The sequence below is a fragment of the Phalacrocorax carbo genome, chromosome 1 (genome assembly GCF_963921805.1).
Source record: "Phalacrocorax carbo chromosome 1, bPhaCar2.1, whole genome shotgun sequence".
In the NCBI taxonomy this organism is placed as follows: Eukaryota; Metazoa; Chordata; class Aves; order Suliformes; family Phalacrocoracidae; genus Phalacrocorax; species Phalacrocorax carbo.
In genome coordinates, this window is record NC_087513.1 from 193,174,461 (window position 1) to 193,201,933 (window position 27,473).

At 36.8% G+C, this 27,473-nt stretch overlaps 1 protein-coding gene across 3 annotated transcripts in view; it reads right to left on the reverse strand.

Moving 5' to 3' along the window:
* Positions 1 to 27,473, reverse strand: part of PDS5B (PDS5 cohesin associated factor B) — a 108,645-nt gene that overhangs the window by 6,325 nt on the left and 74,847 nt on the right. For 2 of the 3 annotated variants that reach the window (XM_064441043.1, XM_064441041.1), the window contains exons 21-31: positions 27,222 to 27,380; positions 26,353 to 26,421; positions 22,141 to 22,277; positions 15,007 to 15,130; positions 13,632 to 13,836; positions 9,391 to 9,505; positions 8,891 to 9,023; positions 7,980 to 8,099; positions 7,553 to 7,615; positions 5,609 to 5,754; positions 3,488 to 3,593 (exon numbers count right to left, since the gene is read on the reverse strand). In XM_064441043.1, the coding sequence (XP_064297113.1) occupies positions 3,488 to 3,593; positions 5,609 to 5,754; positions 7,553 to 7,615; positions 7,980 to 8,099; positions 8,891 to 9,023; positions 9,391 to 9,505; positions 13,632 to 13,836; positions 15,007 to 15,130; positions 22,141 to 22,277; positions 26,353 to 26,421; positions 27,222 to 27,380 (1,377 nt within the window). The remainder of the gene's footprint in view (positions 1 to 3,487; positions 3,594 to 5,608; positions 5,755 to 7,552; positions 7,616 to 7,979; positions 8,100 to 8,890; positions 9,024 to 9,390; positions 9,506 to 13,631; positions 13,837 to 15,006; positions 15,131 to 22,140; positions 22,278 to 26,352; positions 26,422 to 27,221; positions 27,381 to 27,473) is intronic. The other variant, XM_064441042.1, reaches the window with a different exon arrangement.

Here is a 27,473-nt window from a genome sequence, read left to right on the forward strand (position 1 = left end):
CCTCTGACCATTTTCATGGCCCTCCTCTGGACCTGCTCTAACAGGTCCATGTCTGTCCTGTAATACGGGCCCCAGAGCTGGACTCGGTACTCCAGGTGGGATATCACCAGAGCAGCGTAGATGTGCAGAATCACCTCCCTTGACCTGCTGCCCATGTTTCTTTTTATGCAGCCCATGATACCCTTGGCTTTCTGGGCTACAAGTGCCCATTGCTGGCTCATGTCCAATTTTTCATCCAGCAGTGCCTCCCAAGTCCTTCTCTGCAGGGCTGCTCTCAACCCCTTCATCTCCAAGCCTGTATTGATCCTGGGGCTTGCCCTGACCCAGGTTCAGGACCCTGTACTTGGCCTTTTTGAGCTTCATGAGGTTCACATGGACCCACTCCTCAAGCCTGTCAAGGTCCCAGAAGTTCAAATATTTACAGTATTTCCGTTTCAGACCAATGTGTATTTTAAACTAACATTACTGTATTTCAATACATATAAACACTTATTCATTAGTATTTGCCACATTGCATTTTAATCTACATAATGACAATTATGCCACTTAAAACCAGGTTGAATGTTTTTTTCTCCTTCACAGCTCCCTTGTGACATAAGATTGAAGTCAGCTTACAAATATATGTCTCCATGTTAGCCATAAACTAGTCAAGAAATGCAGAAAGAAATGATAGAAAGGATATGGGGAAAAAAGTAAAAGATGGTGAAAGACAAAGAATTACAGTAGAAAAAAACATGAAAGAAGTTTGAAAAATGACGACATCTCCTGCCAGTTCATGACTTCACTGACAAAACTGTTGATCTAGATCAGTGACATCCTTGTTCTTCCGTGTTCTATTTGCTTTTGCAGTGATTGTGCACATCCATCATTGCAGCTGCTTTTACCAGGTAAGTAGTTGTAGCCAAGTTTCAAAGGTTTCTCCCTCAGATTAAAGGATGTCCCACAACCTTAGAACCAATGTATTACTCTGATGTAATCTGAGCAAATATCCTGAGTAGTGACATCTTTAAAGCATGGACTTTCTGGTCCCTGATTAAAATTCTGCTTCTCAGTTAATGCTTGTTATAAACTGCTCCTCTGCTCCAAGAAGAGGAGAGTTCTGAATCAATGACCTTAAGCAGCTTGCTTACACAAAGTGAAATAAAAATGCCCTCAGAAGTATTTGAAATACTAAACTGTATTTCCTTTATCACTTAGCTTTGTCCATTACCAATTTAACCTAGTGCTTCTAAACATGAATTGCATGCCAGCAGCTGCTTGGACTCTCAGACTTTAAGGTTTACAGCTGAAGTGAGATACCAATACAAGAAGCATCTGAAGTGGGGTTTGAGTTTGGTTGGGTTTTTTTGTTTGTTTGTTTTTGTGGGTTGTGTTTTTTCTCTCTCTCTCTTTCTTTCTCTCTTTCTCTTTTGACAGGAGATTCCTGATTTTTCTGGTTTGTTATAAGTTGGTTTGCTTTTCCCACAAGATATCACAGCAAAAGATGGTTATTTGCACTTCAAGAGAAGCCAAAATTCAGGACATTTTTACTAGTCAGTGGCTTATGTCCCAAGCAACCTAGAAGAAAAATGCAACAGACTGACATAATGGGAGTATAGAGAAATGCCAGAAACAGTAAACAAAAAAAGTGGCAGTGACATCAGACATAGGACATACTTACAATTGTATTTTCTAGAATGCCTTAATGAATACGATCTTGTTTGTATTATTACTTTTTCATGCATATCTGAAATACTACAAAATTTACAAAGTACCAACTGTTATTAAGGCACAAAGAACCAAAATTCACTAGTGGTATGTGAAATTCTTATTATTTGAACTGCTCGTAGAATTACAATTTTTTAGGTGGTTTATTTTTCTGTATTCTGTATTCTGAGGTGTAACTACTGCTTGACACAATATTTAGCCTGTTTATAATTTCATTAACATACTAAAGCACTACATCTAAGTGAGAGTCCACACCAGTTTTGATATCCTCATTAGGAACCTTTAGCATTACTTATCTCCAAAAATACATAAATCAATCAGTAAGGATTAGTAAGGACAAGGCTACCACTTTCAAAGGCCTGCCACTCTCAAAGGCTTTGACTTGGATAGAATAGGAATAGGAGTAGAATATTCGCAGTTGGAAGGGACCTACAATGATCATCTAGTCCAACTGCCTGACCACTTCAGGGCTGACCAAAAGTCAAAGAATGTTATTAAGGGCATTGTCCAAATGCCTCTTATATACTTGTCAGGGGTGGTTAGTGGTCATTCATTAAAATCCCTCTCAGACACACACATGTAATTTCTCCTGAATGATCCTGACACTGTAAAAAAACCCAAAACATAGCAATGACACCATTCTCGTGTCCCTTGGGGTTCATTGTTATCACAGAACAGTTTGTTTATCTAACAGCATAGGCAATTTGCTTGTTAATCATGAAGATTATTTTACATCCTATGGGATTGTATTGGTCTATAAGTACCCGTTAGCTAGCTCACTCTGCCCTAAAAGCCTGTTGAAGGCTGTATTATGCACAGCTTTAATATCATGCTGCAACTTCTACTTGTGATTCCTGGCATTCAGAACCAAGCATTTTCTTGCCTTCACTGCAGTACAAGTTGCGTGCAAGAAAACAGAATCCACATGGCTATTCAGATAACTCTTCCTTGAACTTCTAAATCCAATGTCAAATCATGATGCCCTCTTGATGTTCTAGATAACCAGGAGAACAAACAGGTGCTACTCCTTACAGCTGTTGGAAGGGAAAACACAGCTGGCTGGAAAAGGAGAACATGCCTTAGCACCAGTGATGGGACAATACAAAAAAGGTGATAATTATAATGCATCAACACTGTAATGAGGTATTACCACTTTCCTAGCTACAAGCAGGAAACCATATACAACACACACAGCCTCAGAATGTAATCTGAAGTTTCAGACATGTTAAACCACTCCTCCAAAACTCCAGTAGAGTTGATCATTCCTAAACTAATCCAATTAATCCTTCCAAAGCTATATTTCAAGTAAACACCAAGAACACATACCAAAAAAAAAAATCTCTACTGTATAATGAGGAACAGGAGTCCAAGGAAGCTATCAACTTGAACAACGTCCCAAATGCTTCATGAACAAATCCAGAGAATGAGACAAATCGTGGACTAATTCTCATCAACCTAGCTCTAGCAGAATCTACCCCTGTCAATATTACCAATATCCTGCAAATTATAACTGATAATCTTGAAAGCTTACGGGACTTGTCAGTATGATACAAAGGTCTGTACGCACGCAATGTACACATGGAAAACGGGCAAACGGAACCTTTTTTCATTGCATTTTCATATCCAACTCTAAACATGTTTTCCAGTAGTTTACCACATCAAGTCAGTTTCATGCGTCAGTGTATTTTCTTGAATTACATGAAGTACAATCATATTAATTTTTATTTTAAAGTCCTGGTGACTTAAAATGAAACATTTGCAATGCAACCAAACAGCTCACCCTTACAAGATCAGAGTCGTCCCTTTTGTCAGTTTTCTTCCCTGGTAAGGGTGAAGCCAGCGTGAATTCTTCGTTTTCACTGTGGTCCATTTCAGTACTGTCAAGCCTAGAATGGATAAACATTTATTCTCTTCATTATCATAATGCAGTGGTCAATCATTTAAAAAAAGACATATCTATCTATTAAGAACAACAATCTTCAGAAGAAATCTATTCCTAAACCACGAACAATCTGGCAAAAAGAACCTTTCACACTGGCTATGATAGCCACCACATATCACAAGTCAGAACATCTAAGTCTCAGGACAAAGGTGTCAATCGTAAGCCAAGTTGAATTTTCTTTTTTCACTGGGAAAGATAAGCAGTTTTTTAAACATGAGAGTGTCACTGAGTTACAAGAGATCTGTGCGTTTGTATACATTTGCATACACTTTCATATACCAAAGATCCCCACAGACAGACCAGTCAAAGCACGCACACTTTCCTATGGTGAGGTCTAGGCAATAAAACAGCAGATTTAAATTTCAGAGACTAGCTCATCCCTCAGCTTTCTATTATTATTTAGGGCAACATTTTCATTTTTATTTCAGTTTCTACATATGTAAATGTGGACAATAATACCTCCTGCATATGTAAAACACTGAGACCCACAGATAAAATGTAATATACAAAAGCCAGTAAACAAAAGTAATTTCATTGCATCTGCCCTGGGGTAGGTAGAAGCAATATTTTAAAATAACAGTGCATGTTTTTTAATGAAAAAAAGATGCTATGCACTGAAATGAAAAGTGGTATCCAAATACACCAACTCTTAACTCCCTGGCCTGGGCACTGAGACTGAGAAGGACATTTTCACTCCTAGAAGTATAAAAACTGTAATAACTGTGATGTAATTGGAAGCTCAATTTTTATACATCATCCTAACAGATGCAAGCTTGCCTGTATATACTCAGTCAGACTGAATTGAGAATGCCATGCATACCAAATCATTACCATCACTTATAGAAGACTTTCCGTCTTCTTAGGTATCTCCACTCAAAACACTGATCAGTTCAACTTAGGGGAATTGGGGAGATCGGGAAGATGACAGAACATGTTAGGCTGCGAGTGCAGCATTTTTTAAAATGAACTGGATGTAGAACAGTATTGGTCTCAGATTCCTTTCACCGGATATTGAGAAGAACATGGTTTCCAACCTGTCTTTAGCCAATAATATATTTCAGCATGTGAACCTGCATGACTTGTAAGAAATAAGCCTTTCTGTGGACCTTCCATGGAGCTGAGAAGTATTTCTTTTAAAAAACTGCACTGCATTTAAAATTAATATTCTATATTAAATATTCATGGAAGTACCAGATGAGAAGTCTTATTTCCAAACATAACATTTCGTCACGGTCTTGAATGAATGTGAGAAAACATAAAGAGTGGGAGCTATGCAATCTCTAAATTTCTGTGAAAAAAATTAATGTTAATGTGAATTTGAATTTAAAAACGAACATAAAACAGTAACTGATGAATAACCTAAAAAATTGACACAAGCTATAATTTTAAGACAGATAACTAGAAGACAAATTCTCTAGCGTTACAGTACATTCCCTTCTCCATCACAGAAGGAATCTAAAATCCAAACATGTTTATCTGCGAAGTCCAGCAAAGTGCAGGACAAAAATTTATAGAGGAGGAAGTCATGCGAGATCACCACAATGGCCTCTCAGCCCTCACTGTCTCTGACATATTGTTAACGCTATAGCAGACCACACAGTTCCTAGGAACTGCAGATACATGTACACGCACACGCATATGTGTATTAATTGGGGTAGTGGTGTGTGTTTTGTGTGTGCATATATCTAAATAAATATTTAATAAAATTTACATATGAGGCTCTCATTCCCTCCTACAGCCAATTCTGGGTATTATTTGGTTTTGTTTTTTCTTACAAGCAAATTTATTTCTGGCGTTAGAAAGCCAAATTCATGGCTTCAGTTATACCAATGTGGTACTATAACTTACTTCAAAACAAGATAATAGAATTCTGTTTCTCACTTAGAAAACATTATAGAAATATTCAAAGTTTCCATTACAAATACTTAAAATATCAAAGCTCCTTTGTTGTCTACCAACCTCCCTTTGATCCTTCCTGGAGAGCTTGGATTTGAACTGCTGCTGGCATTGCTTACAGTTTCCATTCGTGAAGATTTGGATTGAGACTGCTTGCCTGCTGACGAAAGAGGCTTATTAACTGCTCCAAGAACATTGGCTGCTTTGGGCTGAAACCAAAAATATATTTCCTTTATTTTAAGCTACACATTTAGATATTGTTAACAAGTACTATGCTTAAAATATTTACAGATTTCTCTTTCTGCAATCAATATCTTAATTTTAACACAAAGCTATGAACATTTTCATATGAAAATTACGACACCAGAAGGAAGCTGACAAAGCTGTAATCTAATAGCTAGCTGCCTACAGTATTCTTTTCGCTACCCTTACATTCAGTCCTCTTCTCACTGGCAGTATTGGGTGCTCACCTGATCTTGCAGTAAGCACTTTTTATGCTGTTCGCTTTCTGCTGATCTAGCTGCCTGAAGCAGCTCACCATTTGGATCAGATAAGCATCTGTACTGGCAAAACAGAAAGAGCAGTAGGACAGCCCTTTCAGCAAAGAAGCCATTAAACTGACCTAGCTGTAAATGGCAAATCACACTAGTTTCAACTGGGAATGAATAAATGAGAGCCTCAAAAATCAAATATTGTGGAGAAGATTCTGATGCTTCGTGCAGCGATTTAAAAATGTTAGGCTTTTAATAGGTGCCAAAATTTTCAGACACTGGTGAGCTTCAGGTTATTCATTTAAGTGGATTATCTTTCAGACATGCCAAATGCCTTTCAGCTCTCTCAAAAGGTAGCATGAGCTGGAGAGTTCTGTGATTTTGTGACAGCATAAACTATGCTTCTTGTTTAATATTTTCACAGTACACTTAATACATTTACATTTGGGACAAACTAACAAGAGTATTTTATGTCAAAAACTGAAGGAGAGAATATTGACTGCTGATCAGAAATTGGAAGACACACAACTTCCTTTTAAAAACTTTTGCATCTTCAGCAGGAAGTGAATATCTAATCCATGGACTGCAAACACTCAAATGTGCAATATGATGATGATATATTCCAATCAATAAATGTTGGCTTTCAACTTCTAATCAAAAAGAAGCTCCTGTATGTATGCATTTTTTCCTAACTTGCATTCCTCCTCTATTAGTAAGTGACCAGCTTGCAGCTAAGGCTTCATTAGCAAAGTTAAGGGTAATGAAGATGCTGCACTTTTATTTCTTTTGCAAGGTAGCAGATTAATGTTCTCCTGTAATCTAGAACAGGACACATGAATCCAGGTGAAAACCACAATTTGTCTTTTCCTTTACTAGATTTTAATTTTATTCTAAAGACTACTTGGGTTTAGTTTTAGTGAAGAAAGAACATTGTCATTCAATACAATGTATTAATTTGTTCTTTCTAAATATGCAACTATAGAACAGTCAGTTATCTTCTAAGATACTGTAAAATGGTATTCAGCTTTGCCAAAGATTAGTTTGCGATTTCTAAAATAATGTATATTAGGGTTTTCCATAGCTGTCACTTCCTATGCAATATTGTAGTCTTTCTGCAGAAAAAAAGGTTAACCATTTTGCAATTTTTTTTTTCTTTAAACTCAGTCTTGCTAAAGAGAACAGGCTTTGCCTACTATTGCCAGAAACACAGCATAGACAGTGCCAGTTTTCCCTTCCACCTCTTTCTTTCTCTCTGTTTCTAACCTTGGCATATAAACCCTTTGGGCAGAAACAATGTGTTTTGTTAAACCTGAAGTGTTTCATTAACTACATTTTACTTTCCTTTTAAAAAAAAGAAGAAAGAAAAAACACAACACACAAACAAAAACCCAACCCAAACAAAAAAAAAAACAAACCCAAAACCCAAAACAAAACCAACCCAACCCAAAAAATCCAAACCAAACCTGCAGACAGCACCAAAGACAAAACCACAACTTCCCCCCCACCCCATACATACCTTTCCAGGAGTGAAAAAAGATTTCATTTCCGGAGGAAGATAATTTTTGGTGTTACTGAAATTCTGTAAAGAATTGGGGGTGAGGGGGTGGGGGGAAGGAAAAAAAACCAAAAACAATAAACAATAATCAGTGAACAAGATATATGCATTCTGGAGGTTGTACTGAAAGATTTTCTTTACATCATTTACACTTTTGAAATTTTGAACCTGAACAACATTATCTTGGGGGGTGGGGTGGGTGGGGAAGAAATCAGTGTGCGTACACATGTGTAAGTATTTTTTAAAACATATACATACATACATTTTCAGCCACATTATAAATAGGGAGAAGTCTGAAGTTACAGGAGCTATTAAAAAAAACCCTGAATTACAACTAACAACTCCTTAAACAGACTCATCTCAAGAAAAATTAAATGCCAAGGTATACCTTGTCAGGTTGAGTAAAATATCTGGCTGGAAGTACAGGGTCTTTAGGGGATTCCAAACTGTATGTTGTACTCTTTGACATAATTATATTCATTGCTACATCACACACTGTGTATAGTTTCTGTAAATAATAAAATTAAAAACAAAAAACAGTAGTTTGTTGCAAATCTTGACAAACGACAGTATCTTTTGAGCACAGAACTACAAGAACTCACAGTTTAGAAGAAATCATCATAAACATTTAAATTAGCTTGCATCTTAAACAGTGAATCACAGGGTACTAAAATATAGGAGCAGAAGACAAAAGCACTGTAGGCCCAGCAGTTAAAGACACCTAGCTTTAATGATCTCTCTACACTTAAGAATAGCGTGTGCCATGGTTTCTAAGACAAATCTGAAAAAAACCAGACCACACCAAAAGAATCTCAACTCTGTGGGAAAAGCAGAAAAGGACAAATGTGTACATTACGTGACACAAAAACCTCAAAAACAAGATCAGGGTTTGATATATTCACTGCAGAACACACACTGGAGACATCTAAGGCATGTATTTTTCTTCTTATGCTAAGCTTACTCTTGCACTTTTAAAAGCACTTCAGTGGATAGTTTAAACAGTAAAATTTATAGTTTACATGTATTTAAAGTTAGCACTTAATTATCTTATTGAGACAGAAACAAGAGGACTGCAAACTATTACAACTCCCTTGCAAATATGCAAGATCTACTGAAGCAGAGGAAAATAACTGTCATCTAAACTACAATAAATACATAATCATTACAGTATACAAAGTATTATCTCCCACACACAAGTCCATTGAAAGACATTTTAAAGTTGGCGTGTAACAAAAAGCAACTCATTTCCAGAAGCAGGCCAGAATTAAATGCAATCTCCAATCAAAAAGTATCACTCACTTCATTCATTTTTGGATCATCTGGTCCTTGAGCATCCTTAGTCTGTTTGATATTTTCTACCATTTTTCTGATAAATGCGTGACTGTTGTTTTCATTTTTAGCCATCAATATTTCCAGTATGAACCACAGGCACCTAAAGGAGAAATGCAGTAGTCTTCATTAATAAAACGCAAAAGAAATTCTTTAAGAAAAGCACATTTGAAAAAGTGGTTTACTCTACGTTTTACTAATATAATGAATTTGAACCAGTCTAACTCTGGGAAACCAATTCTTTAGAAAAAAAAATGAAGGTAGGATGGTCAGAAGATGAAGGTTCTTCTAAGATATCACACAGCACTAAAAAAGCATACATACTACTTCTTACAATATTTTACAGAAATAATTGCCATCATTATGCGCACTGGAAAGTGTATCAGGGTACCGCAATGAATTAAAATTTCACTTGAAATAAAGTTTGATTGCTTTAACTCTAGAAATAACTCTGTTAAAAGTAATCTTACTCTTTAATGTCCTTGAGTTGTTCAATGTCCTGGACTTTGACATAATCTGGGTCATGAGCTAGAAGATGGATAGTATAAGGAACAACATACTCTGGTAGAAGTGACAACAGTTTCTCTGAAAAGCAGAAGAAAGATGCATCAGACGACTACATATCAAGAAATATGCTTTTCTACTACAGAGAAAAGAACAGAATTTAAGGTCAGCACACATTAAGATAAAGTGTAGGCACATGTGGGCCTATAGTTTCTTTAAGATGTTGCATCTCATGATTGATGTGCAGATGTTTCATGTACGCAAAAATTAAGATTTTAAGTACCTCTCACTTAGGGCTGCGTATTTTCTAGCTACCTTGAGAATACAGCTACAGTCAACGCCCTACTCCCAATCCTCGGTTCAAAGCCTGTATTCTGAAAGACTTTGAAAAACAGAATTGAGGATAGATCGCAAAACCCATGTTAACTGCAAGATATGAGACCAGCACAATTGCAGGATAAGCTACTATTCTTTCTTTGGACATTGCAGTATACAGCCTTGCTGTCAAAAGAACAGAAAGAAACGCCCTTTGCAGGGGCTTTGCAGTCAAATTGCCACAATGTTCTCCAAACCCACAGCCTACCTTATCTGTTTAAAGAAGGGATAGGAGGTAACATGAAAGCTGTAACAAAGTGATAGTGGGCTGAGTTTGAAAGCCGCAGTCCCACTTGAACAGAGCAGCACAACTAAACTATGACATTCAAAGCATTCACCATTTTTCTAGCATCCTCTGCAACTTGTAAGTAGTCCTAAGCAAGGACTGCAGAAGAAAGTCTTTCCTACATCACAACAGTCAGATGGCCTATTTTCCTTGGGGATTCAAAAAGTAAGGACTGTTGGCAAAGTTATGATCACAAAATGCACATTCTGTAAGGCAACAATAAATTCCTGAACTAACCCACACTTTGCAGTGTGAACTTCAGCACCTCAAGGTTTGATGATGAAAATCAGAATGAAAAAGGTCATATCCCACAGGGCAAGGACAAAAAAAAGACAAGTTTACACCAAAAGTCAAAAAGCATTTTGCAGAAAACTTCCATACTGCTTTCTTTAGCCTAATGACTGAGAGAAACTGGCGGATGCACAGCACACTTAAGTTATTAAACTTGTCCACCCTGTGCAACAGGCAGGACAATAGGCAAGGAAGGCATGCTAGTATTCTATGTCTATTACTACGGTACAAGCATTTGATCTTGAGTGCTTGTGGCAAATGCAAAGTCATAGTATTAACATGCCTATGGATAAACACTTGAATGTACATGTGCTTTTGAAAAAAATCACATTTTTGAGCTAGTGAGTGGTCATGAAAAACATTACGAAGTCTGGAAAATCTTTTGGTAAGCTTTTAACTATCCCGTAATAGGTTATGGATAAGAAGTCCAAACATCTGTAAATCATTATATATAATAATATCTGAGAACTATTTTAAAATACATTGTAACACTGACATTTTTATCTCTAATATATGTATTCATATGAGATGTGCTTGACAAACATTGTGTGCATCAAATAAAATACATTATTGTAGATGTCACAAGACTAAAGAATTACCATGCATAAGTTAAGTCTTAATCTATCCCATTCTTAAAGGTCTGCATAAACAGGGATAATGCACAACCTACATAAAATATTTGGATTCATTCATAATAGCAAGGCAAGTGTTCAAAATTAATAAAGGCCCACAGAAGACAGTGCTGTCACATTCCATGGATATGCTTTTAGACAGCTGTTGCAGTTGATGCAGTTAATTATCAAGAGTAATATCTACTACAGAGACTGTAAGCCATCATAAGGTTTTGTATTATTTGTATTAATTAGCAAATTGAATAGAATACTCATCAAGAGCTCATGAACTCAGTGTTTCGTTAACTTCCTGCCTTGTGCAATTTCTCATACAACTCTTGTAATAATTCCAACTGGGTCTGGAAAACAAAGTGAACCAAATCCCAACAAAACAGGAAAAGGACAAATAACTGACACATATTTATGGGTATATTTAACCTCTGTCATGACAAAAAGTAGCATTTACACATTCTTTCCTCCTCTCTAATGAAGAAAGGCACAACCTGAAAGTTGAGGTGGCTTTATGGACATGAACTACCAGCACTTGAAACTAGAACGTGCCAAAAACCCTCATGAGAGGCCTTTACGAGCATTTAGGAAAGAAACCTGTTTAAAAAATGAATCTCTACTCTTGTAATTTTTCTACTTACTAACTTGCAAATAAAAGCCCAGCCTTAGAAAAAGATTCCTACGCAAGACAAGTCTCTACCCAGATGAAACTAGTAACAGTTACTAGTAACTAGTAATAAACTATCTTATTGAGTGGCTTCCACTCTGAATAGCATTTAGAGATTTTAAGAGGCCCGAAAGTAATCCCTGCCAGCCTGTAAAAGGTCAGCATGGAGGAAAGAAACATTTTACTGTCTGGTATCAGTCCTTAGGAAGTTTTCTTTATGCAAGGTATACAGAAGTTTACCATCTTTTCAACAAATGCTGAAATCCCCCAAAATATCTGGAAGATGTCCTCCTCACCTCTACCAAGTTTTCAAGAAAAAAAAATACCAGAAAAATAACACATTTATAGATTTGGAAAAATAGCTGCATTAATCAAAGATGCATATTCTCAGCTCAATTTTTTTGTGGAAGCTTTTCAAAGGAGGTACTATCGTCATTACCACCTTGAGTTACTGCATGGGCAGTAGGGAGAATGACAGAGGGAGAACACACCCATTTAAATAGTATGATCTTGCCAGAACTGAGCTTCAGCTGTGCTACTACAATAGTGATTTTTTTTTTAAAGATGTAAACTGTTCATATTTTATTTGTTAAAAGCTCAGACTAGTAAATCTGGGTGTTACAAAGTTAACATTGTAATCCTCAAAAAATCCTGCAATCTATGTTTAATCCAGACTCCTCATGGATTATAATACAAAATCAATGGCATCACTCAAGGTAAGTCTTTCATTAGGAAAAAAAAAATTGTCATGCACACTTTGAGTTCCTATTGGATAGAAAGTCACACATGCCTAGGCTCCTCTTCATTTCCTCCAGATTTTTGACAGTAATTTTGCAGTATCTATACAGTTAGGAAATTAGCAGCTACTTGTAATCATATGAGAATTCTTATACTTTCCTCCTACATAACTAAAAAGAGTTTTCAACCTTCAAGAGGAACAGTCTTAGGAAGATTTAAAGGCGTTTGCTCAATGGATTTTCTTTTTTTACCTGTTATCGAGGAGGGAGAAAAGCACCGTTTTTCTTTTTTAAGTTTAATCAATAATACACAAACTGATTTCTCTGTAGACTTATTCTCCGATCAAAGTCTAAGGGACTAAGACTCACACAGACTGACATAGCTAATACAAAGTCTGTGATTCATAAATGTGGAAGGAAATCAGTTATCTGACAGCATCTGTGAGATCAGATTCACAAAAACAGGTCTGGTCTATCCTAAGACACGATGAAAAAATCCCCTTAATTTCACAAAGGCCAAACCATCTAGTAATCTTTGAAAGAACTAGAACTTCCAAGAGCTCTCATTCAAAATGCCCATAGCTTTTCATAAAGGTCTGCTTTTTTCTATGACCATATACCAGCGTTGTCATACTGTATGTGTGTAGCTTTAAGTAAGTCAAAAGAGAAAAGGACTGATTTATAACAGAAAACCAGCTAACATTAGTCCATAACAACTTACAACGCATTCTCATGATCAGACTGCTGTCACTGGGAAGAAAGAATTACGTAAAGTCATCCTGAAGTGCCTACAAATATAGCCTTTTGCCAGCATAACACAAGAAGCTACTCAGTACAGTGCAGACAGTCAATTTAGTACAGCATTTATGTCATTAAGGTTGCATATGATTAATTACTGAAATAAAATTAATCATTGCCACTTTACTTAAACATAATTAACCATTAAGTTCAAACAGTACACATAACTGCCTTGAAAAACTACTTCACTTCCAACATACTTAGGCATAAGCATTTGAACAGCTTTTAACAAAACTGAAAGATCTCAGAAATACCTGTTAAAAATTTCAAAAGAAAATCTGGACTCTATTTTAAATTTTCATTAGATACCTCTAAGTGAAATTTACAGCCATTCTACATATAAAAAGAGAGAGCCATCAATATTTTCACAGTCTGCCCACATTTATATTTGAACTATAGCACTTGTACCAAAAAGCAACTTCTAATCTCTTACCGCTAACTGCCGCATGTTGCTTCAGATATTCCCTTCTGACATTTATGTTCTTCACAAGGCACTGCCTGGCATGAGCTCTTCTCTCTTTCACTGGATCTTTTGCACACAGTGCACAGATAGCCATATATTCTAGTGGCAGCCGTAGTCTAGAAAGGCCTTTGTGAAGTTTCTGAGCAAATATTTGTCTCACTTGGTAACATTCATCCTATTAAAAAAAAAAGGCAAAACCAGAAACAGTAACAGTAAACTTTTCTAAAAGTAATATAGACTGTGAAATAAAACATGGATGCCTGGGTAAATATGCCAAAAAATCAATTTCAAACCTTGCAGCCGCAGAAATATAGGAATTGCAGGAATGTTTTTTAATGCCAATTCAGAGCAATTAAACATTGTTAAAAAAATATACGAGCCTAATACAGACTGTCTTACTCTGGTATATGAGTGATTTTTCTAGCCTATCTGTACCAAACTCTAAACAACTTAAGATAATCTATATAAAAAATAAACAATATCCACAGAGAAGCTATACTTTGTATTTTGTACTATTAAATGCCAATTTCAAATCTTCTGACATTTAAAATGGGTTGCAGCTTTTAAAGCTTTAGCCAATCACACAAAGTAAGGTCTAGAATGAGATATCATTATTACTGAAGATACATTCTGGAAAGGATTACTTACAGAGGATTTCTTGACTTTTGTAAAGTCAGGAGAACACCAGCAGTTACACAAGTAACCCCAACATGAGTGCCTCCATGATAGCCTTACTCTTGGGATAGGAATCAATATCTGTAGAATTTGCTAAGTCTACATGACAGGAACAAAGAGGATATCTATATCTGTACTTAAAATTTAAAGTTATTTCCTTTCTGCTGCTTTGGGCTCATAGGCAGAAATTAAGGATGAAAATTCCAGCATCTACTGAGAAATCTCTCCCTACCTCTTCTAATATTTAAAGGATGCCAGCTATGTCTGCAGACCTCTGCGTTCTAAATATATTCTACCCAAGTATCAAGAAACCAAGGTCACTGTTGTCACCACAGTCCAACATACCTTATACCAGCTAATAATCTAATCTAATAATGTAATAATGCAGCTGGGGCATTACTTTAAATCAATACCAAATTACTCGCTTTATTAATATTCTAACATTTCCCCGCTTTAAGTTAGCATTCCTCCACTGGGCAGCCCGATACTATAGATCTAATTCTCATCCAAAATCAGTTTTCAGGATTATGCAGTGGGTAAATAAATTCATGCCAAGGCTGAACATTTTGCATAAAATCAGATTAGCAGAAATATACCCAACATACAGAACAAACTATATATATACTCATACATTTGCTGATAACCCACAAGTCCCACCTAATTTCCTTACATTTATGGCTAGCGCGCACAGCTGGTACTGTTCTAAAGTGATGATTTCATGGTAACAAGGTTCTTGTGCCAACTTCACAATAGCATTTCCTGCAGCCAGCCTCAACCGAGACATGTCAGGTTTACTGAAAAACAAGCACATGGGTTATGAAGGTTAATTAGGAAAAATCATGTAATTATTTGACTTAATTAAATCCCAATAAGTTTGCATTGCTGAAAACAAGTACTTTAAAAACAAGGAAGTTTGCATGGACTTCCCCACCCCCACCCCCCCAAAATCAACAGCAGAAGTATTTCAAACCAAAAGCAGTTTCCATGTCACCACATTTTACAGCCTGTTACCGCATACCTATTACCTTGCCCCAGTTTAGCAATGAAAATATTCCTTGGAACTTTCTAAAAGTTCCACTTGGGCGTGAAACAGTTTTAGCCATGCGATGGACCAGAAAGTCCAAATTGCCCCTCAGAGACCTCATTTAGCCTGTAAGATAGTTTTGTTCAGCATGCTGGTTTTCCTTCAGCAAGGGGCTCCTGTCAAAATAGTAACCCATTTCTAGTCCTCAAAGTTGCCAAACTCTTTCTAGCAACGACAACTTAAAATCCATGCTGCAAATCAACATAAATTAAGATTAATTTGATATTATTATAGGTGTCTTAAGTGAATTATATTTTTAAGACAATAGCAAAAAGGATTTAGCAAGTGAAAAAATTTTCAACATGCTGCAAGTATTGTTACTTGACTTGCACACCCAAATTGCGCTCCCATCTACAAAACACAACCATTTGCTAATTTTCATAACAGAAGGTGAATGGGGTTTTCTGTAACCTACAAGCATATTTACAAAGGTTATGAGAATATCAAAAGCACCTTCAAGCTTTTCAAACTGATATCCACTTAATGTGTGCATTAATAAACTTAGTTGAGCTTTCACTGTTCTCAGAAAATGTATTTCAGTACAGTATTATTACTTCTGCCTCTCTTCAGATCAACACAAAAGAATTAAGAACTTTTACGCATCTCTCATTTGAAACATTAGTGAATTCTATTCAGTAGTAAGTACATCTTTTTCCTTTGATAACGTGGAGAAAGAATCAAGTTGTATTCTTATTTAGAAATAATTATTAATTTAAGCAGGACAAATATGTTTAACTTCTTAATCATTTCCCCTTTATCCTTAGCAAGCGCAAACACCGTAGTCTTAAATCCATTATCATGAAAACTGGATAAAGCATTTAAAGAATGAGATAAAAAGCCATTGTTAAACACAGAGTGCATGATAAAAATACCTACTAAAGAACTTAAATCTTAAAATTTATCTAATCACACTTTATACATGCCTCAATATTTTATGGAAACCACAACATTTTAAAAAAAACATGAAAAAAACCCAAAACCTAACAACAAATAAATCATGAGCAACCAAGTGACAGGACAAAAGCTACACTAACTTTCAAACAAGGCATGAAGATTAGCATGGTAATGTCTAGTTCTTAAATGCTAAATTTCACTTTAAATTGCATCTACTATGATAAGGAAAGGATAAAATTCAGAACTGTCAATCTTCCTCAGCTTTGGTAGTGATAATATTTAATTCTGAAAATTGAATCAAAGGTATTTTACATAAAAGCTGGCCAAATCTTTACAGACTATATGTATCACAAATACCCACAAGCATGCATGCACGCTTTAGGAAGGAAGAGGACGGCAGTGTCAGCTGTGAATATCATTCTCACAGCTGAAGATGAAAATCAGATCTGTCTTATTCCCCAAAAGGATTATCTTAGAAGAAACTCTTAATTGAGGATTTATCTTTGATCAAATTGTTATAGCCAAAAGCTTTCTGATCTGCATTATCCCCAAGCACAATTATTAGGGCTGAAATAAAAGCTTCTGTATGATATAATTGCAGTTTCTCATAATTCTGAAAATTAGTACCAAGGATGCCCTTGTCCCCAAAAGGGACCTGGACATTTTTTTTCTAGAGTGCTATTACTATTGCTGAAGACCAGATGTTTGAAATGAGAATGAAAGTGCAACCACATGGAAAGATGTTAACAGGTGCAAAAAAGTCTTAATTAAGGTGGTGGGCTCCACAAAGATAATCCAAGTAAATGCATCTTGAAATCATATCCGGTGCATAATCATCTTTTCTCACTTGACAAACTAGCAGTTAACATTTTTTTCTTCTACTCTAGAGGATAAATGTCACTGTCTAATTTTCTAAGCATTTTCCATGTTCCATGGAATAGTGTCTTTTGATAACAACCTCTGAAAATGTTGCATATCAAATTGTGTAGCAAATCTCTAGCATAGAACTGTGAAGTGCTAAACTCCAAAGTTTTAAAGTAATTTTTTTCTTGGTAAGCTTCAGTTTATGGAAAATGCAGATAGCATTTCAGAAAAACCTCAGTTCAGATTCATATCTAAAAATCAATACTTTCAGCAACAGCTAGTGTTCTCTGATACTGAAATACTATTACTTTATGCTTAGCATAGATTAAAATTTAAATCCTACTACAAAGACACACAAGATTCAACTTAGCTGTTTTAGTTAACTACAAATAGAAAATCAGTATTATCTTGAATTTTAAGTTTGTATGACTTTTTATGACTTATAAAATGAAGACTAAAGACCTGGAAAGGAAGGTTGAGATACTGTTTATTGACAAAACTCAATGTTAACGAAATCCAACAATGGTGAATTTAACCTACATATGGTAACATCTCAAAGCAATTCAACAGTCATCAATCCTACTACTTCAAAGTGAGAATGATGAACAAGGGTAGGGATTTGTTTATTTGTTTTGCAAGTGGGACCTTGCCTTCACCCAACACTCTAGGCTGAACTATGCTTTGAAATTTACAAGATTCCATCCCCTTACACTGTCACTGAAAAGTACAGTTGTGTAGACTTAAAGAGGCATGGGGACAGAGTCATTTTTACAGCTGATGAGGACAATAACTCCAAGATGATTACAACATGACTAATGGCCTACATGAGGTCAAATGTCTCCTGAACCCTGCTAGTTTCAGTTAATTGAATTATCTTTAGAAAATTATAGATTGTTTAAAAGACAAATGCAAGCCATGAACACAAAAATTGACTCTACATAGAATGACATCAGATCGAGTACAATTTAAAATATTATATTCTGTGCTAACCAGACAATTTTGCTCTTTCCAAAACAAATCCAAATCTATTTGGAAGGAGCAATGTCAGATTTGCATAGTAGGGACACATTAAGCACTGTCAGAAAGAGAACATCCTCATTGCATTCTCAACGGGGGAAGAATAAAGTTCGGGAAGCATCAGAGAGGTTCTGCAAGCTCCATGCAGAACTAATACACCTGGAAACATCATCTACTTTGCTTCAGGTTTTGAAAGTACTTGCTAGCATAGGTGGCATAGCTCACAGAGAAAAGACCTGCCCTCCTTACATCTTAGAGCAGTACTGGGAACCACAGAACAGTTACAGTTGGAAGGCACCTCTGGAGGTCATCTAGCCCAACCCCTCTGCTCAAGTAGGTCCACCTACAGCAGGCTGCCCAGGACAGTGTCCAGATGGCTTTTTAATATCTCCAAGGATGGAAATTCCACCACCCCTCTGGACAACCTGTGCCAGTGCTAGTCACCCTTACAGTGAAAAAGTGTTTCCTTCTGTTCTGACAGAACCTCCTTTGTTTCAGTCTGTGCCCATTGCCTCTGCTCCTGTCACTGCGCACCACTAAGAGCAGCCTGACTCCATCTTCTTTACACCCTCCATTCAGTTATTTGTACACATTGATAAGATCCCCACTGAACCTTTTCTCCCCTAGGCTGAACAGTCCCAGCTCTCTCAGCCTTTCCTCATCCATCAGATGCTCCAATCCCTTAAACATCTTCATGGCCTTACAGCAGACCCATTCCAGTAGCTCCACATCTCTCTCATACTGGGGAGCTCAGGTGTTCCATCACCTTCTCAGGGATTGAAGTGGAGTTGACTGGCCTGTAGTTAGTTCTCTGGGTCCTCCTTCCTGTCCTTTTCAAAGATAAGAGATGCTTGCTTTCCTCCTGTCTTCAGGCACCTCTACCAATCACCACAATCATTCAAAGAGGATCAAGAGTGGCCTCACAACACCATCTGCCAGCTCCCTCAACACTCATGGGTGCACCCCATCATGTCCAGTTTGCTTAAGTGTTCTCTAACCTGATTTTCTTCCCTCAAGGATATGTCTTCCTTGCTCCAGACCTTCCCCTAGTCTCCAGGGTCTGGGATTCCTGAAGGCCAGTTTCTAGTAAAGACTGAAGAATGCATTCAGTACCGCAACCTTTTCCATGTCCTGTCTCAGCAGTGCTCCTGCCTCACTCAATGGTGGGTGCACATTCTCCCTAGTTTTGCTTTTGTCACCTATTTACTTAAAGAAGCTCTTTTGCTTGCCTTTGTCATGCCTTACTAGATTCAATTCCAGTTGGGCTTTGGCTTTCCAAACTGTGTCTCAGACTGTTTTCTCTGTATTCCTGACAGGGTACCCGTCCCTCCTTCCACTTTCTGTATATCTCATAGACTCAGAGTATCATAGAATAGTTTGGGTTGGAAGGGACCTGCAAAGGTCATCTAGTCCAACCCCCCTGCAGTGAACAGGGACATCTTCAACTGGATCAGGTTCCTCAGAGCTCCATCCAACCTGACCTTGAATGTTTCCAGCGATGGGGCATCTACCACCTCTCTGGGCAACCTGTGCCAGTATTCCACCATTCTCATTATATAAAAAAAAGTATTAGTTATTCTAGTCTGAATCTACCCTCTTTTAGTTTAAAACCATTAATCAGTGTCCTGTTCACAACAGACCCTGCTAAAAAGTTTGTTCCCATCTTTCTTATAAGCCCCCTTTAAGACTGAAAGGCTGCAATAAGATCTCCTGAGAGCCTTCTTTCCTCCAGACTGATTAACCCCAATTCTCTCAGCCTTTCTTCACAGGAGAGGTGTTCCATCCCTCTGATCTTTTTTTTGGCCCTCCTCTGCACCTGCTCTAACAGGTCTATGTCTTTCCTGTGCTGAGACCTCTAGAGCTGGACTCAGTACTCCAGGTGGGATATCATCAGAGTGGAGCAGATGGGCAGAATCACCTCCCTTGACCTGCTGGCCGTGCTGCTTTTTATGCAGCCCAGGATGCGATTGACTTTCTGGGCTGTGACCTCACATTGTCAGATTATGTCCAGTTTTAGTCTACCAGTATCCCCAAGTCCTTCTTTGCAGGGGTCCTCTCAACCCCTTTTGTGTTTGATTTTTGCCAGCAGCTCCTTGCTCATCCTTGCAGGTCTGCTAAAATATTTGCCTGACCTTCTGCTTTGACCATTCTTGAGTTTAGAGAAGATGATGCTTGAATACTAACTAGCTTGCTTTGGCCTCACTTCCCTCCAGGGCCTTATTCATTGGGACTCTACTAAGCAGGGCCTCTTCAAGGATGAAATCCTTTCTCCTGAAGTCCAGCTTTGTTATCTTTCTTTTTGCCCTCCTTCCTGCCCTCAGGATTCTGAACTCCACCATCTTATGGCCGTTACAGCCAAGGCTGCCTTCACCCTTCACACCCCCAAGTCTCTCCTTGTTGGTGAGTATGAGATCCAGCAAAGCACCTCTACTCATTGGCTCATCTATCACTTGTGTCAAGAAATTGTCATTGATGCTCTCCAAGAAGCACCTGGATTATTTACGTGCTCCTGTGTTGCACCTTTAGCAGGTATAAAAGTGGTTGAATTCCCCCATGAGGGCCAAGGCCTGTGAACATGAAGTTGTTTCTAGCTGTTTATAGAAGGCCTCATCCACTTCCTCTTCTGGGGCCTATAGCAGACACCCACTACAATGTCAACCGTACCAGTCTAGTCTTTAATCCTAACCCATAAACTGTCAATTGGCTCATCATCCATCCCCAGGCAGAGCTCCAAGCTCTGGGGTTGAAGGGTTGCCTTTAACACAGAGCAACCTCACATGTCATTGCAGCTTTCTCCCTCCCCTAAAAGCATCCCCAGCCCTCCATTAATTTTAATGAGAAGAACTAACCACATCATTATATACAGTTGCTATTATTATAGTTTTGAGTACAAAAAGAGTGGGGAAAATTAAATTTCTAAAACATGCACAGTAAGGAATCATCACTCCAAGCATGAAAACACACAGAACCTACAGAACTGATCTATTCACAAGCTACTGGATAAGCCAACAATATGCTCCAAGCAGTTATGTTGAAAAGGTAACTTATTACCATTTAACTCCCTAGTATCTGCCACAAATTATCATATTACAGAATTTAAAACTATGAAACAATTATTTACAAGGAAGTTTAAGAAAGACTAAACAGGTGCTACAGGGATAACATACTAGACAACTCTCAGGTTTGCAATTTAACACATCAGTTCCATCTACATAATCACTGTATAATATTAAACTCTACCCCAAAATTAAAACCTTTTTACTCCTCCTGGCACAATCCACCCATGCCCTCAATAGCTTCTGCAGACATAAATTTTCAATGTTTGGCACGCAATAGTGGCTGACAACTTGTCACCTCCCCCACCACAGAGGATTAAGAAGATACCCAGAAAAACAAGTAAGTTGTCTAACAATCACCCAAAAGGTATTTATTGAGACTTAATCCTCTTTACACATTTCCTTCTTCCTTTCACTTTAGAGGCCTCAAGGGATTAACGTCTGCCTTCAAGCAGAGATGTCTTATGTACTAGCTATTCCCACCTGGTTTACTGCAACATGCTATTATTTTTTATTAGAAAGCCTGCCTATCGGCCTTTGGCATACACAACAATTGGTACATCAGGAAGAGCAAGCTACATAAAAAATTAAAACTAATTTTCAGTGGGAAAGAGGAAGTTAGTTTATTTTTGCAATATGAGTAATGGCTCTTTGAAGAGGGAGATAAAACAAAGAAGATAAAACTATTAAAATACAGCTCTATCTACAGTGTTAAAAAACCTGAGAGTCAGCAAACTTATGAAGGAATCCAGCCAAGCTTACCATCATTTCTTATGAAATAAGATGTATAAATAGTTAAGCAGTCTAACAGAATAGTTTAAGTACTACTTTGACTAAAACTCTCCCCAATGCATCATCAGACATCAAAACATTACCATCTGTTACGTACCTAATTTTCCCCTGCTCTGTTAAATCTCCATCACTGTGTAGTATTGTTGTTAGTAACCTCAGAGTAGAGGTTCCTGACTTGCTGTGGTTGTTCTTCATTCCTAGCAACCATCGAACCATCATCTTGATTGCCTGAATCTGAAAAAAAATTTGATATGCAGAAGTCAAATCACACCATGATCCTCATTTTTAAAATAATCCTTATCTTAATTTAATCACACAGTATATTCCCAAGTGTTTTTTACTGCTGCAAACATAAGCTTGTCAAGGCTGCAAAACATCATTTAAATACTGAAAGACAACAAGAAGTACTCTCACTAGACAGCAAATTTTCACTGAAAGTCTCAAGCAGTTATTACAGCAAATAAACTAATTGTTGTATGGTTTTTAAGTTTGAACTGTTTCTTCCACTAAGCAATCACATATTTTGTCCTATGAAAACATTATCTTAATTGACCTTATATCTATTAAACACTGTGGAATAGGCAGAACAATTTATACTTAAGAAAATGTTACTGGATCAAAAAGCAGAACACATTTTCATCTTCCTATATTCCTATAATTCCTGTGCTTAATCAATCCCAATATATTCTTTACATATGTAATTTTACTTTAAATTTATTTAAGACATTTAAATTTAAAAAATACTTCATAGACATCTTACTTGTTAGAGTATCACCCTGGATTAAGATAATTCATCTGGGAAAAGAGTATTTCTTTCACGGCTATTTAAAGAAAAGCCTCAAAGCCTGTTGCTTAGGTTAAATTGTCTTTTGCCAATGGAAACATCAAGTGTTTTGAGGCAAGCTTCTGAAAGTATGCAGAATCCAGCAGCTATCATGAAACACTGCATAATTTCACACATTTCTTTAGTGAAAACAAAGCATGAATTTGGAGATTAAATTTGGTTTAGTATTTGAATCCCTTTGTCCTTTCATTTTTCTTTTATATGCGAGCAGAGATGATAAAAAACCAACCAAACAAAAAAAAAACCAACAAAAAACCAGACCAACACAAAAACCCCAATCCACACAACTAAAAACAGAAGGAGGAGTATCTGAATCAAGTAGACATCCTCTGGTTGCGGGGCGGGGTGGGGGTGAATCCAAACACCAAACTCTGAAATTCAAAACACAAAACCCAAAAGCTTTGGAGAAACTACGGTCTGATGGAAAGGAAGCCAGCACTGTTTGTACCTGGTAACAACATATTTTCTCCTTAATGGAAAAGGCAGTTCTAATCTTATATAAACAGTCACAATCTCACTGAATTAAGTTTATCATACAGTTGATCTATTCCATGTAACAAACTGATAACAATGGTCCCTTCAGATCTAAATTCTAGGATTGTCATCTATACATGAGTTTATTTTTTAGCACTGTAGCCCATTTACTCCACCTACAGAATTCTAATTCTATTTGGTAACACCAGCAAAAGGTAGGATGTCTGTCATTCAAGAACTGAAAATGCAAATGGAGTTTGTGGAACAGAAGTGAAATTGTCTTGCCGTAGCTTTCAAAGGGTCTTCCACTAAAACAGCTCTAAGTATCCACCAGAAAGTTTTAATAGCAATAAGAAAAATATTGTTATTGTTATTACTATTATTATTAGCAGTTCTTTTGATAGCTTACCGATTCATTTTCTTCATGTCACAACCAGTACCTGTACCATTAGTGCCTCCCATTTGTTGGGGGGACAGAAACGTCCTAGCTCTATTTGGTCTTCAAGTAAGTTCAGCCAGGGAACAGCCACATGCTATCTTGTGCCCCTACATCAGCTCCTGAGGAATTGAAATTTTAACCTATTCTTCTCTCTTCCCCCTCCACAATTCCCCTCCCCCAGTTTTACCATCCAAATCTACCCTAGTCTTCCTTCCATGTAGCAAATCCTAATTCCAACTCCTTCAGAATTTTCCTCTGACCCCACTATGTCCCCTGTTTATTTGCTGGTGTTCAGGATGTTGTGATGACATTCCAGCAACCCTTCAGAACTAAGCATTCCCATGAAATTAGTACAAGGCATGAGAATTCCCCCAGTCACTGCTTCTGCCTACCTGAAGACTTAAACAAACAGGACATGAGTGTGCACTGCCCTTGTTTTAAGTTTTAATTTGCAGCCATATAGGATAACTATCAAAGGATAGTTTGAGTTTTCAGAGCCACAAATGCTGCAGGAATGTCACAGAACATACATGCTTGCACAGCAGAGAAAAATGAAACAATGCGCACTTAACGCACAGCTAGAGAAATAGGAGAAGAAACCTTATACTGCAGCGTACATAGAAGGAAACAAGAAATGTCATTGCTACTGCCTAAGTCTCAATCCACTGCATGGTGCACAGGAGTATTCAGTACTGTCATGAGAGTGTACTGCCAAGCATAGGAGTTCAGGTTTAACAAAAAAAAATTTAATCTGATTCATATTTAATACTGCACTGAACCGTTTCTATACGGACATAATTTCATTTAAGGTTTAGCACCCAAAACTAAGGCTAGCCTTTATCAGTCTACATCTGTCAGGCTGGATGATACTATAATTTTGTCTTCATCAGTCCTTCCCCCCTTTCATACTTAAACTTGCTCGTTTTAAGATCTCTATTAGATATATTATACAGTTATGGTTTTAAAAGCCTTTTTTTAAAGGCTCCCATTGTAACAGAGTAGAGAAAAATACACTGTCAGAGAGATTCGTTTATAAACTAATGGTGTGGCCTGCAGTGTTCATTAAATAGAGGGTTCTTAGCAGTAATAAATGCTAATTCAATTTACAGATCAATTTTCACAATAACCTGTTTTCACTTGCCCATAAATGCTTCTTACAGCTTTTGGGCTTGGCTTCAACTCTAAGTTGCCTTAGGATTTCCTATAAGCAAATTGATAAGTTTTATCAACACCAAAATGCATTTTAGAGAGCTATTACAGATTAACAAATAATTAAAAAAAAAAAAATCAAGAAAAACAATATCTACTACTTCTTCAAGTTACGTATATAATCACCAAAGTGAAATAATTTCTATTTTAAACTAGCAGTTCACAAAATCAAAACAAATGTGCATTCTTTTAACTGTTTTTTAGAGTCTACTGTGTAACTACAGAATTGCACAAATACAAAAAATACCTTTGCTGTAGTCAAATGAATAAAAAGCTAACAAATCTACTCCAAACACAACTGAGCATTTCCAGTAATGAGTTCTGTACCAAGCAGGAAACCAAAGTACTTACTAAGCCAGCAGAGAAAGAGGTTTTATGCTATTAAGTGTTTAACAACTTCAAGAGAGAAGGCAAAGAACTTCTTAAAACCATCAGAGCAACTTTATTGCAGAGGCACTGGAAATTCAATGACTACTATAATTAGTTTAGAAACAGCACTCTACAAAGTACATGCATCTTTCTAATTTTGAAAGAAAATGTGAAAGGATAATCTATCCCTGTTCTGAAGAAAGGGCATTTAAAAAAAAAAATACAGACATAGGATGTATTTTCCACAGTATAAGTCTATTTCTGAGTGAAAAATTAAGTGGGAATATCTATTACCAAGCCCAAAAATCATAAACTTAATCCAAACAAAAGAACAAGCCTGAGATGATGTTTAAAAAAACAAAAACAAAACCAGAAACAACAAACGCCCCACCGTTTTAAAGTGATTTTGTTTTGTTTTGTTTTTTAATCTAGGTTCTTCTCTAGTATACATTGTACACAGAGAAAAGTAATGTAACACATTTATTTGAGAAAACTGACAAATCCAAGAACAATTTTTTCTTTATTCCAAAATAGCACTGGAAGTTTCTTGGAATGTCCTAAAAATTCAAAAGAAAAAGGAAAGACTTTAAACAAAGAATGGTATTTAACAACTGTTAAATAAGAGGGGGGAAACCAGTTTTACCTTAACTGTGATAATATTTGGAATACGTAAGTGTTGCACACCAAACCTAAGCCTATAATAAGCTATAAAAAAATATTCAATAAAGTGTATATGTAAATATATTTACCAAAGTTAAAAAAGTAGATGCTCCCAAAAACAAGTTCTTTCCTTCTGGCAATTCAAAAAACGTGCATTCCAGTAAGAGTCTCAATTTTAAAATAGTTACCTCTATCTTTTTTTAACTGTTAGAAAGGTGACACGGAAACAGAGAAAAGCAGTTGACAGCTTTAGGAATCCAGATGTTTACATATTATACGCACAATCGTAAGAAAATATAGGAAGTGCTACTTACTTTAACAAGCGTTTCAGGTGACACTTCTTCATCTGGGACCCAAAGTTTTGTTGTCTTTTTTCCTGGAAGCTAAGCCAAATATTATGTTTAGTTACACTACTGTTACTCTTCAGTGAAACCTGCAGAAACGTCCTCTTTCCTGTTTGCTTCTGGGAACAATACAGCAGCACTCACTGGTTAGCATTGTGCCTTCTGTATTTTATAGAAGTAACCATTACAGAAGTGAGATATTGCTCCTACCTCACTATTCAAGTATCAGCATATTTAACAGTAGTAAAAGGGTTTGTTGTTGTTGTCACCTGAAAACTATCACTTTAGACTGCAATAACCATTGCTTTGAGAATAAATTCCAGTTTCCACGTCCAGTAGATTGGAACCTCAAGCACATAGTTTTAGACTGTAACTTTTTCCCTAAACAATGGCTGACAATGCACAAGTTATTTTTTTTCACTTTATAGTCACCATCAATACAGAAGTATTAGAAACATTTAAACAGCTTATTTTAGTTTCAAATGCTTTATATTTCCTAAAAAAGACCACAACTGTCTTGCTTAAGACAAGCAGCTAAGTGAGTGAAGTCAATAACAATTTTCCCATTTTTAACAAAAGGCAAGTAATCAATGCTATAAGTAATATATAAGCTATAAGTAATGCCGTGCTATACATCTTGTTGCTTTTGTAAGGACTACCAAATTAGTAATATCTCCTTTCCTGTACTGTATGTTTTCAACTGAGACAAACAACACACATGGAAATCCAAAGACAACCATATGCAAAAAGAACCAACAATTCAAAAATTTTCACAAGTACTTGCTGAGTATGATAACTACAGGAGAACCACCTTAATACAAAGTTTTAAAAATACTTACCCTATCATTCATCAGCAAATCTTTAACAATAAAAGTGGCAACCAAAGATTTCAAAGGGGCAGCAAATTGATCAGGTGCTAGCATGGCTATATGGCCAATAGTAACCAACGGCGTAATGAGATGCTCAAAATTGCTTGGATCCAGACTTTTATGCAGTGGCTAGAATAAAAGCAACAAAATCAGGTATTACTGATATAATCTGTGTCTTATTGGGGGAAGGGGGGTGAGAGTTCTGTACCAAGTTGTCCATTT